The sequence below is a fragment of the Tamandua tetradactyla genome, chromosome 21 (genome assembly GCF_023851605.1).
Source record: "Tamandua tetradactyla isolate mTamTet1 chromosome 21, mTamTet1.pri, whole genome shotgun sequence".
Classification (NCBI taxonomy): domain Eukaryota; kingdom Metazoa; phylum Chordata; class Mammalia; order Pilosa; family Myrmecophagidae; genus Tamandua; species Tamandua tetradactyla.
Window position 1 is genome coordinate 56,675,152 of NC_135347.1, and position 16,196 is coordinate 56,691,347.

The window sequence follows — 16,196 nt, forward strand, 5'->3', positions numbered from 1 at the left end:
ATGAACAATTCAAATAGACTTTACTTTCTCAGTTTAATAGAAGAGAAATGCAGTTTAAATGGATTTACTAGATCTATGATTAAAAGCAGTTTTCTGGTCCTACATTATAATTTGATAATATATAAAAACTTTCTAAATTAAAGTCAATGCAGAAACAAAAATTAAATTTCTATTTTCAAGAAACATTTGAATGCATACTACTTTCAATATGAACCTGATCATGTAAGATTTTTTAAAGGTAATGTTTATGTAATTTTAAACTTCTAAGAAACATCTGTGAATAATATATGTTCCTGACGGATTTCAAAATTTAAACTCTGTAATATGAATTAAGTTACAGAAGTTTTCCAAATCTGAATTCTCAGGCCACATACAAAATAAGCCTTAATTTTAACTTTTATTAGCTCTTACTTATGCATTTGATTTTCTGTCATTTTCCTAATTTTGGTGTTAAAATGCAGAGTATTTCAGAAAGGATGAAGGATGAAGAATAGTTAAAATTGTTTACCTGGATTCTCTTTTCTTTATCCGAATAGGTGGAAATCAAGATAAAGAGAGCTGCAGAAAATCTGTAGACCAAGTAAGGTACCTGCCACATTCATAAGCTCTTTCTGTAGAGTTCCTTATATGGTTTGTATACTTCATACCTCTACTACCCTATCCTCAGATGAGTCACTGTAATAGCAAAGTGTTAGGGTAGGAAGCAAAGCAGGCTGTCTTCTGGTACATTAGAAATGCTAATGAATCACAGCCACCCTTTTAACCTGAATTACATTCTACATCTTTTGTGAGGCCTAGCTATGTAATTAGAAGCTGAACTGGTTTCTTATTTGTTTACCAACAGAAATATCTTTAAAATCCCCTTAAGTGAAGAAGTAGAGTTCAAAACTAAGGTTTCTTGTCATCTAAAACGCTCAGATTACAGCATCCCATCTGGATGGCAAGTGCCAGGCAGTGTAAGAAACTTCAAAGTTCCTTACATTGACCGGCACTTGGCCAACAAGACGTATATTGTAAAGTATACATTTAATATTACTTTCTTCTTACATAGACACATTAGTTAGCATTATATTTCCTAAGATGTAGTACATTTTGAAAAGGGGAAAACAGCAGATAATTTTAATTTATGACCTACCACTACTCCAACTTACTGCTGATAGAACCCCATGGCACAATATTCTTGAAAGCCTATCTCATAGGGACTTATATACTAGAACAAGATTACATTTTTGTTTACAAGCTGCTATTGTAAATGGAATTTTTTTCTTGATTACTTCCTCAGATTGCTCATTACTAATGTACAGAAACACGACTGACTTTTCCATGTTGATCTTATATCCTAACACTTTGCTGAACTCATTTATTAGCTCTAGTGGCTTTGTTATAGATTTTTCATGATTTTGGGACCATCCTTTCCAATCTGAATGCCTTTTGTTTCTTTTTGTTGCCTAACTGCTCTAGCTAGAACTTTTAGCATAATGTTGAATAGTGGTGACAATGGGAATCCTTGTTTTGTTGCAGATTTTAGAGGGAAAACTTTCAGTATTTTCACCAATGAGAATGATGTTAGCTGTGGATTTTTCATATATGCTCTTTATCACATTGAGGAAATTTCCTTCTATTCTTATCTTTCGAAGTGTTTTTATGAAGAAAAGATGCTAGATTTTGTCAAATGCCTTTTCTATGGTAATCAAGATGATCATGTGGTTTTTCATCTTTGTTTTGTTAATATGATATATTACATTAGTTGATTTTCGTGTTTTGAACACCCTTCAAAACACCTGAGATAAAACTCACTCAATCATGGTGTATAATTCTTTTAATGTGTTGTTGGATTCTATTTGCAAATATCATGTTGAGGATTTGTGAATCTATATTCGTAAGATAAACTGGTCTACAATTTTCTTTTCTTATAGTATCTGGCTTTAGTATTAGGGTGATGTTGGTCTCATAAAATGAGTTTGGCAGTGTTCGTTACTCTTCAATATTTTTGGAGGAATTTCATCAGGATTGGTATTAATTCTTTTTTGAATGATTGGTGTAATTCACCTCTGAAGTCATGTGGTTCTGAGCTTTTTTTTTGTTGGGAGGTTTTTGAAGACTCATTTGATCTCTTGTAACTGGTCTGTTGAGGGCTTTTATTTTTTTCTAGTCAGTATACATTGTTCAGATGTTTATAAGAATTTGTGTATTTCATGCAAGTTGACTAATTTGTTGGCATATAGTTGTTCATATGATCCCTTTTTTTTCCTGTGGGGTCAGTAGTAATGTCCCCCCTCTTTACTTCTGATTTTAGTTATTTGTATCTTCTCTCCTCTTTTATCTGTCAGGCTAGCTAAGGGTTTGTCAATTTTATTGATCTTCAGAAAGAAACAATTTTTGGTTCTGTTAATTCTACTGTTTTCTTATTCTCAATTTCCTTTACTTTTACTCTTTTTATTTATCTTCTGCTTGCTTTGGGATTACTTTTCTGTTTTTTCTAGTTCCTCCAGGTGTGCAGTTAACTCTAATTTTAGATCTTTCTTCATTTTAAAGTAAGTGTTTAGGGCTATGAATTTCCCTGCCAGCATTGTCTTTGCTGCATCCTGTAAGTTTTGATATGTTGTGTTCTCATTTTCATTTATCTCAAAGTATTTAATGATTTCCTGCAATTTCTTCTTTGACCCAGTGATTGTGTAAGAGTGTGCTATTTAACTTACATATATTTGAGAATTTCCCAGTTCTCCACCTGTTACTATTTCCAGCTTCATTCCACCATAATGAGAGAAAGTGTTTCGTATAATTTCAATCTTTTAAATTTATTAAGACTTGTTTTGTGACCCTATACGTGGTCTATCCCGGCGAATGATCCATACACACTTGAGAAGACTGTATATCCTGCTGTTTTGGGATATAAAGCTCCGTTTATGTCTGATAGGTCTAGTTCATTTATCGTATTATTCAAGTTCACTGCTTCTTTATTAATCCTCTGTCTAGATATTCTATCTATTGATGTGCCCCATCTCCTAAAGAACTCCAGTAAGTGGATTAAGACTCACCTTGAATGGGCAGGGTCACATTTCTATGGGGAAAAACTAGTCAAAAGGTCCCACCCACAAAAGGTCTGCATTGTGGGAGATGGGTGCCAACAGCTGCTATATGGAGAGAGCAAGTCACTCTTCCCCATAGTTCGTCAGTCTCTTCCTCTCCCTTTTCCTTGGATGCTATACAGTGTTCTTCTGGTCTCCAGAATCCCTCAACAGTTTTATCAGACAGTTTCTGCCTGTTCAAGAGCCATTTTGGTAGAAGGACTTAGTTCCAGAGCTCTCTCCTCTTCCATCTTCCCCAGAAGTCTTCTGCAGACTTTTTTTTTTAAATTTCTTTAAAAAAATATTTTTATTGACAAATCTTCACACACATTATAGTTCATACATGGTATACACTTAATAGTTCATAATATCAGCACATAATTGTGTATTCATCACCATGACCATTTTTAGAACATTTGTATCACTTCAGAAAAAGAAACAAAAAGAAAAAACTCATATATCCCATACCTCTTACACCTCCATCTCATTGACCACTAGTATTTTAATATACTCAATGTATTTTACCTCTTATCTCCTCCATTATTTATTTATTTTTTATCCTTTTTTTTTACTCATCTGTCCATATCCTGGAGCATCAGACACAAGGTTTTCACAATCACACAGTCAAACTGTAAAACTTATATCATTATACAATCATCTTCAAGAGTCAAGGCTACTGAAACACAGGTCAACAGGTTTAGGTACTTCCCTCTAGCCACTCTATTACACCATAAACTGAAAAGGGATATCTATATTATGCATAAGAATAATCTCCAGGATAACCCCTCAACTTCGAAATCTCTCAGCCACTAAAACTTTATTTTGTCTCATTTCTCTATTCCCCCTTTTGGTCAAGAAGGCAACTTCAATCACATGATGCTGAGTCTTGGTGAATCCCAGGAGTTCTATCCCACGTTGCCAGGGAGATTTACACCTATGGGAGTCATGCCCCACATAGAGGGGAGGGCAGTGAGTTCACCTCCAAGTTGGCTTAGAGAGAGAGAGGGTACATCTGAGCAACAAGAGAAGTTCTCTGAGGGTAACTCTTAGGCCTAAGCAGGCTTAGCCTATCCTTTGCAGGAATCAGTTTCATAGGGGTGAACCCCAAGATTGAGGGCTAGGCCTGTTGATTTGGCTGTCCCTATGACTTGTGAGAATATCAGGGATTCTCCAAATGGGGAAGTTCAGTGTTTCCTCCTTTCTCCCTAGTCCCTCAAAGGGACTTTCTGCAGACTCTTACAGGCTAGAGATTTAACAATCTCATTTGGTTTATAAGTGATATTCCACATATTTAACTTAGAAAATTGATTAGTATATTTTAAGTTTCTGCTTTCTTTTCATTTTTATAAAGGTATATATAGTCCTACCACTTACACATGCTGAGTTACTGAGTTAATTCAAAGGGTTTTTTGTTTGTTTGTTCTTTGGGGTTGTCAGTTTTAATAAAATTGCTTACCATTTTCTGCAACGTTTCCTGTTTCAATAAAATATTTTCTTTTTTCCTCAGGCCAATTTTGTCTTTCCTGTAAGTGTTTTGTTATGTTCAAGTAGGCTTCATCAAGACTCATAGCCATAAAATTGGGATCATAATCAGCAAGTATTTCCTTAACCTCCAAAATGAACAAAACAGTGTTTAAATATTGATGTCACAGCAAAACCTCTTGTCACATTAGCTGATAAGAGCATAATAATATTCTTACTATGCAACTATATTAATGATCCTGTAATCAATACCTTATGGATTTATTTACTGCCAGAGCATATTTGTCCAAATTCTTATTTATATTATAATAAATTGCAAAGGCAGAAAACCATGAAAAAGTTTCATTTGATATAAACTGTATTTGGCCACTCATAACTACATTAAATAGGAGATCCAAATAAATCGCAGACAATATCATTCTGGTAGGCACAAAAAATTGGTTAATCAATGTAATTTTAGGTAGCTGGTCAAAAGTAGCAGTGTGCTTGAAAGGGTCCTGCTCTCCTTCACCTTTTTTAGTGGTTTTTGTTTATTTTAAAAAGGAATAATCTTACATCAAGGGACTATGTTGCTTCAAAAGTAGTTCTATTTCAATAAATTATAACATGCACATACAACTGTAATCAATACACATTAATGCATGTATTCATAAAGAAAACAAAGCTCAATTACCTATTGGAATCTGAAATGGAAAAGATGGCAAAATTCGATGCCTATGTTAAATGATGAAGAAAAGTCTGGAGTTGCATCTTGGGATGAAAGGAATACATAAAGACATCAGGATTATAGTTGCTACAATCTAAGAAATGCTTTTTATATAAGATAGTTTTATTAAATGAAACTATGAAATTAATTTTTTACTGTTCAAGTATTAGATGTAATTAGAAGGAATGGCTGCCAATATTGTATGCATAGCAGAAAATTCCTATTTGTTGAATTATTTTACACTTCCATCTAGCATTTAACAGATGTCTGTTGTATCGTGAGAAAACTCTGTTTTATAAAAAGATACCTTTTTAGCTTAATATAATTATGAGTTGCTGAGTTGAAAAGAAATTTAGAAAATGATTATATAAAACTTGGCCAAGCTTTACTGATAGCTTAGTTAGCTTTGTTCTTATAGAAGAAAACATTTTCATAATGTACTCAAATAGAATCTTTCTAGTGAAAATGAAACTCTGGAAAGTCTATAGTTGGCAGCCAACTAAGATTACTGTGAATGAGAAGTACTTCCTGGAGACACTGTTGAAAATTTACTAACTTCCTTTTCACAGAACACTGCTATAAGAACTAAAATGGACATGTTCCAGTAAAAATAAGCACCTAAAGCTTAGAAGTTAAAGCTCTTCTATTATTTAGGATAAAATAAAAATGGCTTTTCCTTAAGCTTTTTAACTAAGCCATAAATATTAATGCACTTGTAGTCAATGATGAATTTGTGCTGTAGTTCTTTTATACATAAGAATCCACTTGTCATCCACAAAAAAACTAGCTCGATCCTGATCCAATTTGGAGAAAGATTTCTCCAATTTATTTAAAAAAACAGAATTAAGAGAACTAGAAACATATTGGTTCTCAGTACTCTACTATCAGTAGCTTTACTCAAGGAGAGAACTTAAAAAAAATTCTTTTACAAAGTCTTTGAAATATGTTCAGACTATTCAAATCTTCTAATATCAGTGCTTAGCATTTCATCTCTTTTTAATTAGCATTAGTATAAAGAGGTATGCAGTAACCAAATATGAGTGTGCTTCTCCACCTCTTTTTCCAAGGTAGGAACAAAAGCACTTGCCTCTACATACTGTTTTTGAAAAAACAAAAAAAAAAAAAAATTCAACTTGAGGTTGGATGTTATTTCTAGAGAAAATGAGGTGGATTACACACAAATAAGAGGAGCAATTGTAAAGACCATTGCTATGGTACATGGTAGTAAGTAGCAGGCCATAGTTTTTTCAGGGTTTCAATTCAGACAATAGTCTTTAACACATTTCATTTTACCATAGCAGTCTAAGAGTCTTTGATGTGACACTCTAAAATTTTAATTTAAGACTTAAGTTCTAGACCTGGAATGACAAGCCAATATTTAATGTCATCAAAAACAGAAAAATGGCAGTTTTTCACATGACAGTTTAGGCAATTCTAGTGACAATCAAATCTTTATACTTCAGAGATCCTTTCCAAGAAATTTTCTCTTTATCAGTCTCTCAGACATTAAATGCTCATAAGCATCTTCATCAGATTGTGGGGCAAGGAAAGCAGCTAATCAAAATAAGTAAGCTTTGTTAACTGTAAAAACTGATAAAAAAAATTCATCTGGAAAAGAAGTTGAAAGCAATTACTCAAGTCAATCCTGGGAATTAGAAATACAAAAAGTGGTTCTAGCAGAAAGCGTACACTGTATATAAGAAAAAATAGCTAATTTATGTTGCAATTAAGGTAATTCAGAGTTTTCTGAGGGAATAACTGGAGTTTTCTAGCAGATGGAAAAACATGTGGAAAGGCAAAAATTGGGAAATAAAAATGAGTACTTTGAAAATTATACGCAGCTCAGTATTCCATATATAAGGTAAAAAGTGGTATCAGGTGAGACTGAAGGAGTAACCTAAGGTCAAATTCTGAGGTGCTAACGTATTTGGATTTGAGTCTGTAGATGAGAGGAAACAACTCTGCAGGTGAGAGGAAACCAGGCTATAAGTAGGGAGTGAAATATCAGACTTACCTCTTGACTCACAGCGCGGTATTTGTCAAAGTTTGGGGGCACTATGATAAGGTGTGGGCAAAGTTTCTTAGCAATAAATCCTGGCATAGCTGCACGAACACCAAATCTCCTTGCATGATAATTTGAAGTAGACTGAAAGAAAATTAACCCCATGGGAAAAAATAAACAAACCTAATGGACATATTGATCGATGCACTCATAAGAAACACATTATTGCTATGCATTTACAATTCAAGAACATTTTTTTATAGGTCACTATCTTGAACTAAGTTTTGATTTTACGCTATCATACATATTACTTTGTAGATCTTTCCCATATTGCCCCTACACTTACTCCAAAAAAGCTGGAATAGATATTCTGGTTGCTACTTTTAACTCACACATTTTCAGCCACTTAGAGCTATCCTAGTCATCTTACCTTTTCTATGTTTAGGGTGGCAATAAGGACGAGCAATGCAATAATCAGAAAAGCAAATGTTTCAAGTCATGGGGAAGCTGCTTAAATGCAATCTAAATGTATTATATTAACGAAATATGTTAGTCTAGAATAGGGGTTGGCAAACCTTTCCTCTAAAGGCTCAGATGGTAACTACTTTAAGCTTTCCAAATCACAGTTTTTGTTGTAGCTACTCAACTCTGCTCTGTAAGTGCAACAGTAATAATAAATGAATGAGTCTAACTATGCTCCAATAAAATTTTATTTACAAAAAAAAGACAGCAAACTGATTTGGCCTACAGGCCACAGTTCACCAGTCTCTGCTTTAGAATAACATTTTCTTTTCTTTCTTCTTCAACTCTACCATCTACCAGGTTTGTAACTTTGGGCCAGTTATTAAACATCTCCCTGAGTTTGTTTTCTTATTTGCCAAATGGAAATTAAAAAACTGTACCTCAAGGGAAGCTTAAAGGATTCAGTAATTGGGCAAGTATCCCAAAAGATACTTGGCAAACTGGCTGAACTGAGGAAAGGCTTCCCCTGTCATGAATCAGTAAGTTTTACTGAATATGTTATGAAATTTCATTTTTGTCTTTGACCTTTACAGACTTACCAACATACTCATGGATCCTACAGCGATGGGTTTATCCCTCAGTTCTGGATCGTCCCTCATTTCTACAGCTGCATAGAAAGCATCCATGTCAATATGGACTATAGTATTGCTCAGATCCCGGCTCTGCTCTAATTCCATTGCAATTCTGTCAACCTTGATATTAAAAAAAAGTTTTTAGACAACATAATAATGAAATTCCATTAATCATAAATATACCCTTACTTGTAACAGATAATAGTAGTATCTAAATAAGTATGTAGATATATATATAAGAGCACTTAAATGATATCATAAGGCACCCAAAATAATATAGCAAATATCTCACACTCCTGAATAAATCAACAAACAATTACTGAAAGTCTACTATGTGTCAGGCACTGTCCTAATCATTGGGGATACAGCAGTGAAAAAACCAAGACTAATTCCTTACTTCATAGAGCTGATATTCAAGTTGGAGAAGACAGAGAGTAAACAAAATATTCCAAATGATTAAGCAAATAAAAACAGTAGAAATTTATAAAAGAGAAATACACCAGGGAAGGGGTAGTGATAAGAATATGTATGTGTGTGGTAGCGCTCTTGAAATTTTAAGGTGACCAAGGAAGATTTCACTGAGTAGATGCCATATGAGAAAAATCCTCAGAAAAGTAAAAAATTTCTTTAGAGAGAAAGTCACATTGTAAGAAAAAAAGAAATGAAAGGGGGTAGCAAGAACCAAAGTACATCAGTAAAAAAAAAAAAAAGTTATGAAGTAGATATGTCCATTCCCAACTATTCCTTTTCTCAGAGGCTGAAAAAGCTAAATACTCAATTTCCCTTGCAGCTGGGGATGACTGTTTTGATCTATGAAATATATAAGGAAGTCTGCTGTAGGAGGGTTGGGGTGGGGTGGGAGTGTATCTGGAAAAGCTTTTGCTATTCTGATCGAAGGGATCTGATGAGCTAGTGCTGTCCTCTCCTCAGTTTTTCAGCCTTGAATCCTGAGTATGTCAGGGGCTATGAGGTGATGAGATAGAAAGCAGGAAAACTTGGGAGATTTTGTGATGACAAGGTACCAGCCCTTAACTGCCTGCTTCCAGACTTTGTAATATGGGAAAAGAACACCATTATAAGTTAGATTTGCTATTACTTAATGTGAACACATATTTAACTTACAGTTAAGGTTCAAGCTTATTCAGAAATGACTTTGTGCAGGCTTTCAGATGAGGTTCTGTTATAGACTTCTATAACTTAACTGGCTCTCCATCCTTCATGCCACAGAACTTAATGCTCCCTTACTTGTTTTTCTATTCTTACCATGGCATGTACTCTATTAGATACTAAACTTGAGTTTCTTCAGGAGAAAGATCTTATCTGCCTTTAAATTCTTTTCCAAAAGGGAGGGGAGACTGGTAGGAAAAAGGAATGAAATTTATACTCATCTTTTAGAGTTGATTAAAAAAGAAAGAGCAGTATTTATGGTAGAAATTTTAGAGAAGGCTGATCCCTTACAATGAGGTATCATATACCTAAATAGAACATTTCAATATTTCTACAATTTATCATTCAGATTTAAAACAACTATCCTTTCCAGGTAATCCATATTTATACTTGAGAACAGTATGCTAACTGGATAGAAACTATGGAGACTAATAAAAGCAACGATAGAGAAAAGCATGCTAACTGGATAGAAACAATGGAGATTAAAAGCAAACTCTTCATTAATCTATAAAATATGTCTAAAAATCAGTATCAAATAAGATTAAAGGAGTAGTATTTGAAATATCTTGACCCCAAATCATCTGGAAAGGAAAAACAAAAAGACAAACCAAATGGGAGAAAACTCTCAGATTCACATAATAATGCTATGACAGCTTCCTCAGCATCTATTCTATTTTGTGTTTAAAGTAACTATATGGTTGCCAAAAAAGAAAACTCCTCAGTGCATAACTCATACATTTCGCTTTCCTCTACTATTTTTCATTAGTCGCCCTTCTCTGAACTCATCTCTACTACATTTATCATATGCACATCCCCACTGCTTTTTCAAGTATCTTCTACTGGAGTCCTTATTCATGTTTTCCTTTTTTCCATTTTCCTCAGCACAGTTTTCCTTTCTGAAAGACTTTCAAGTCCTGATCTGAGTCTGTTCTATGCACAGTAAACCCTTTGCTTCTGCTGAGACCAGTGTGTGTCAGTGGTTAAGAATAAGGGCTTTGGTTTGGATCCCAGCTCTGTCACTTATTAGTTACAATACAGTGGGCAACTTAACCCCTCTAATCCTTACCTTCCTTATGCATAAAGTGGGAATAAACCAATTTCAAAAGGTTGTTAATGAATTAAAAGAGATGCTCATGAACTGTATTTATCTAAGGATACAATAAGGACTTAATGATATTATCTATAATCTTAAAAGTAGAAGTGACGTTAAATACATTACATGTGTTGTACAATATGCTAATTGTTTCCATATAAAATCATTTAATTGTCAGAATAATTCTGAGATAACTATTATTCCCATTTTACAAATAAGGAAATAAAGTTCAGTAAGACTAAGTAATTTGCCCTATTTAGTAAGCTTTAGAGCTAGACCCTGAAACCAAGTTACTCCAAAGCCTGTGTTTTTTCTAAAACACATTTTAAGAAGTCGTTAACAAATTTAAAGACTTATGCTTTCCTAAAACAGATTCTAAGCTCAAACTGAACACTAATGGTATAATTTATATGTATATTATGTCTTATTTATTTTTAAAAATTCTATCACTCTATATTAGATTTGGGAGACTACTTCAGAAATAATATTTTTCATTTTCTTGACTTAGTATCTCTCTAAAAATTGTTGAGTAAATTGTAGCTAAATCAATTGTTAAGATGGTCAAAATGCACTGATTAGCATGTGGCTGCCATTTTTAATATAACATGAATGTTTGCCTATTCAATTTATGAACCTATGTTATTTTAAGATGTATCAGCAGCCACAAAAATGACTGTGCCTTTAAGAAGTCTAATAAGAATGGAATGGGGTGGGCCACAGCTAAATAACTTGGAGAGGTTTTGAATAAATACCATGGGAGTTCATGTCTGCAAAGATTATGTATCTCAGCTTAACTAGCAATAGTTCATACTATCTTATCACATATAATAAAATCTAGTACTTGGAAATTTTATGACTCAAAAATATTTCCCTTGAAAACATCTCTGCTCTTTTAGAAGGTCTAGACTCCTAAGAACTTCCTTAAGTCCCCTCCCATTTATGCAATTTCTTTTAGAGGAACCTCAAGAAATGAAATATTTCAACAATCAACATAAAACACATTTCCTGCCGTTCCTCTTGCATAAGATGCCAGAAAGCCTTCCATGATATAATAAACTAAAAACTGAAACAAAAGCTGAAGTTCTGCTATATAATGTAAAATATTTTCTATCCCTTCAGATTATTAGCATGTTTAAGGATAGGAGCTTTAAAAATAGTATGAACAGCAAAAAGTTTTATGGCACTACTTACATATATTGTTTCTTTAAAACTTTATGAATGATATTTGTAGAGTACAAAGAAATAAGACTTACCAAAAACGGTTAGAAAGTAAACTGCCTTAAGATTACTATCAATTTAAAAATAATTTTATTGTGGACAAAAGGAACTTTTATTTTGACAAGAATGATGCTTAAAGTTTATTTGGAAGAAACCATTTTATGAAAAAAAAACAAATATTTTTTTCTTTAAGAGTAGTGAGGGAGAGTATAAATAGTAAAACTGTACTACTATTGTTCAGTAATTAAGACAGTATGGTTCTGATACAAGAAAAGACTCAACTGATTAGAAGAGTCCAGAAACAAATCTAAGCACAGTGGAAATTTATACATCAAAGTGCCTCATTTCATTTCAGTGGAAATAGGACTCATGATACAATAAATGGTGTTGATACCAGTGAATTGTCATCTAGGAAAAAAATAATACCATTTAGGGGAAAACAGAATACTGTAAGAAAAAAAAATACTTCACGTCTGTGGCAGTCTGGAGCTGTAATATACCCAAGAAAAGACCATGTTCTTTTAATCCATTCTATGTGTGCAGACCTAATGTAGGTGGGATATTTTGATTAAGTTGTTTCAGCTGAAATGTGACCTACCCAAATCAAGGTGGGACTTAATCCTTTACTAGAGTCCTTTATGAGGATACAAGACAGGAAAAGCTGATGGAGCTAAAAGGGAAATACCCAGAGAGAACTGAAGAGAGAGAGCTGTGGGAAATGGAACCTCTGAGTGAAGGACCAGCAGATACTGGCCATGTGCTTTCCCATGTGACAGAGGAAATCCAGATGCAGTAGCCTTTCTTCAGAGAAGTTGTCTTTCTCTTGATGCCTTAATTTGGACATTTTCATGGCCTTAGAACTGATATTTATAAAACTAATAAATACGTTTAAAAGCCAATCCACACAAAGGAACCCTGGATGCCAGCTGCCTTTCTTCAGAGAAGGTATCATCCTGTTGATGCCTTCATTGGGACATTTTCATGGCTTCAGAACTGAAAATTTGTAAACTAATAAATCCTTGTGGTAAAAGCCAAAAAAAAAAAAAAAAAAAAAAGCCAATCCACTTCTGGTACATTGCATTCTAGCAGTTTTAGTGGACCAAAACAACACCTTAAATCAAAACTAACTTCAAATGGATGAAAGATTTGAATATAGCAAAATCTATAAAAAAAAATACTAAAAGAACATACAAGTTTGGTTATGGGGAACAATTTCCCAAGCACAATACCAAAGGCCTGAGGTTCCCAAACAAAACTCACAAAAAAATACTGTTGGATTTGAGCACATACACACAACTGTATAGGTAAAAAAACAAAACCCCGCAAAATTAAAAGACAAACATATAAGAAAAATATCTGCAACAAATAGCAGAGAAAAGATAAACCTTTAATATATGAAAAGATCTTATAAATCAAGAGGAAAACAAACAAACTCTAGAAATGTGGGGAAAGGATGTTGTGTTGGACTGCTAGTTGTATCCCCAAATCCATTCTTTCTCTTCCATTGCTGAGCATGTGGCCATCCGGCTTGAGAAGATATTTTCCAGTTTTTCTTGCAGTAAAGTGTGATCAGACAACTTAAATTCTTGCCACTAGAATGGGGCTGTGCCTGTTTGAAAGGATTTATGTACCCGAGAAAAGCCATATTTTAATCCTAATCAATCTTGTGGGAACAACAGTTTCTTCTAACCCCTATTCAGCACTATAGGTTGGAAATTTGATTAGGTCATCTCCACAGAGATGTAACTAAATCAACTGTGGGTATTAAACTTGATTAGATGGAAATGTGTCTCCACCCATTCTACGTGGGTCTTGATTAGTTTATTGGAATCATCCAAAAGAATAAGGATTTTGGAGAAAGCTTCAGAACGCCAGAGAACCATGAAATAGAGAGTTCCTTTTGAGAACACGGAGAAAGCCAGCTGGTGCTGCCATGTTTGCCATGTGCCCTTCCAGCTGAGAGAGAAACGCTGAACATCATCGGCCTTCTTGAACCAAGGAATCATTTCCTGGATGCCTTAGATTGGACATTTCTAAAGACTTGTTTTAATTGGGACATTTTCTTGGCCTTAGAACTGTAAACTAGCAACTTATTAAATTCCCCTTTTTAAAAGCTGTTTCAATTCTGGTATATTGCATTCCGGCAGTTAGCAAACTAGAACAGGGCTAAAGATAGACACGCAGTTTCTTCTTTACTTGTTTAATACAAATTACCATGAGATAATGTTTTGGACCATGTGTTAGCAAAAACTAAAATCTGATAATATCCAGCTTTAAACAAATATGTGAGGAAACCAGTTTTCTTATGTAAAATAGTACAAACCATGGTAAAAATAACAGGTTAAGAGTACAAAGGTATTCGAATAAAAATGATCAATGGGCTGGGTATAAAAAAGAAACTGAAACCAAGTCTACCATATAGTAAAATGCTGTGAAAAATTAAAAATGATGAGGTAGCAAATTATCTTTTCTCATTATAGAAGAAAACACAGAAGATAAAAATTAGCTTATGCTCTGAGAAAGCATATATCAAAAATACCACTTTATAATTAAGTACAGAAAACATGAAATTTATGATCCAAACACTCACAAGAGAAGGATTTTGTAGCATATTAGATTAATATTAAAATTTTATCTTCATGTTGTAATCCTACAATGCTTTAACAGTGGATCAGATTTTGGTAACAGGGTAAATCAGTCTAGCAGTCAATTTAGCTTTACCAGCAGAACTTTGACTGCTTTGGAGTTTCCAATCCACCAGGGCCTGCTGTCACTTGGTTACTCTCGAAGTTTCTCCTGAAATATAAAAATTTTTTTTGTGGGGTGCATGGTTTGGGAATCGAACCCGGTACTCCCTCATAGGAGGTGCTGAAATTACTTTTTTTTTTTATTAATTAAAAAAATTAACTAACACAACATTTAGAAATCATTCCATTCTACATATACAATCAGTAATTCTTAATATCATCACATAGATGCATATTCATCATTTCTTAGTACATTTGCATTGATTCAGAAAAAGAAATAGAATGACAACAGAAAAAGAAATAAAATGATAATAGAGAAAAAAAATAAAAATAAAAAAATAAAAAATAAATAAAAAATAAAATAAAATAAAATAAAAAAACTATACCTCAGATGCAGCTTCATTCAGTGTTTTAACATAATTACATTACAATTAGGTATTATTGTGCTGTCCATTTCTGAGTTTTCGTATCCAGTCCTGTTGTACAGTCTGTATCCCTTCAGTTCCAATTACCCATTATCTTACCCTATTTCTATCTCCTGATGGTCTCTGTTACCAATGACATATTCCAAGATTATTCTCTAATGTCGGTTCACATCAGTGGGACCATACAGTATTTGTCCTTTAGTTTTTGGCTAATCTCACTCAGTATAATGTTCTCTAGGTCAATCCATGTTATTACATGCTTTATAAGTTTATTCTGTCTTAAAGCTGCATAATATTCCATCGTATATATATATACCACAGTTTGTTTAGCCACTCGTCTGTTGATGGACATTTTGGCTGTTTCCATCTCTTTGCAATTGTAAATAATGCTGCTATAAACATTGGTGAGCAAATGTCCATTTGTGTCTTTACCCTTAAGTCCTCTGAGTAGCTACCTAGCAATGGTATTGCTGGGTCGTATGGCAATTCTATATTCAGCTTTTTGAGGAACTGCCAAACTGCCTCCCACAGTGGTTGCACCATTTGACATTCCCACCAACAGTGGATAAGTGTGCCTCTTTCTCCGCATCCTCTCCAGCACTTGTCATTTTCTGTTTTGTTGATAATGGCCATTCTGGTGGGTGTGAGATGATATCTCATTGTGGTTTTGATTTCCATTTCTCTAATGGCCAGGGACATTGAGCATCTCTTCATGTGCCTTTTGGCCATTTGTATTTCCTCTTCTGAGAAGTGTCTGTTCAAGTCTTTTTTCCATTTTGTAATTGGGTTGGCTGTCTCTTTGTTGTTGAGTTGGACAATCTCTTTATAAATTCTGGATACTAGACCTTTATCTGATATGTCGTTTCCAAATACTGTCTCCCATTGTGTAGGCTGTCTTTCTACTTTCTTGATGAAGTTCTTTGATGCACAAAAGTGTTTAATTTTGAGGAGCTCCCATTTATTTATTTCTTTCTTCAGTGCTCTTGCTTTAGGTTTACGGTCCATAAAACCGCCTCCAATTGCAAGATTCATGAGATATCTCCCTACAGTTTCCTCTAACTGTTTTATGGTCTTAGACCTAATGTTTAGATCTTTGATCCATTTTGAGTTAACTTTTGTATAGGGTGTGAGATACGGGTCCTCTGAAATTACTTTTAATAGCAGAGAAAACTGAATATTTACCCCCGAAAACCC

General features: G+C 34.0%; 1 protein-coding gene across 23 annotated transcripts in view; it reads right to left on the minus strand.

The window, feature by feature from the left end:
* Positions 1 to 16,196, minus strand: part of POLK (DNA polymerase kappa) — an 84,601-nt gene that overhangs the window by 26,723 nt on the left and 41,682 nt on the right. For 20 of the 23 annotated variants that reach the window (XM_077139429.1, XM_077139430.1, XM_077139431.1 and 17 more), the window contains 3 exons: positions 8,320 to 8,472; positions 7,271 to 7,402; positions 4,525 to 4,678 (listed from right to left, as the gene is read on the minus strand). In XM_077139429.1, the coding sequence (XP_076995544.1) occupies positions 4,525 to 4,678; positions 7,271 to 7,402; positions 8,320 to 8,472 (439 nt within the window). The other 3 variants (XM_077139433.1, XM_077139432.1, XM_077139434.1) reach the window with 3 other exon arrangements.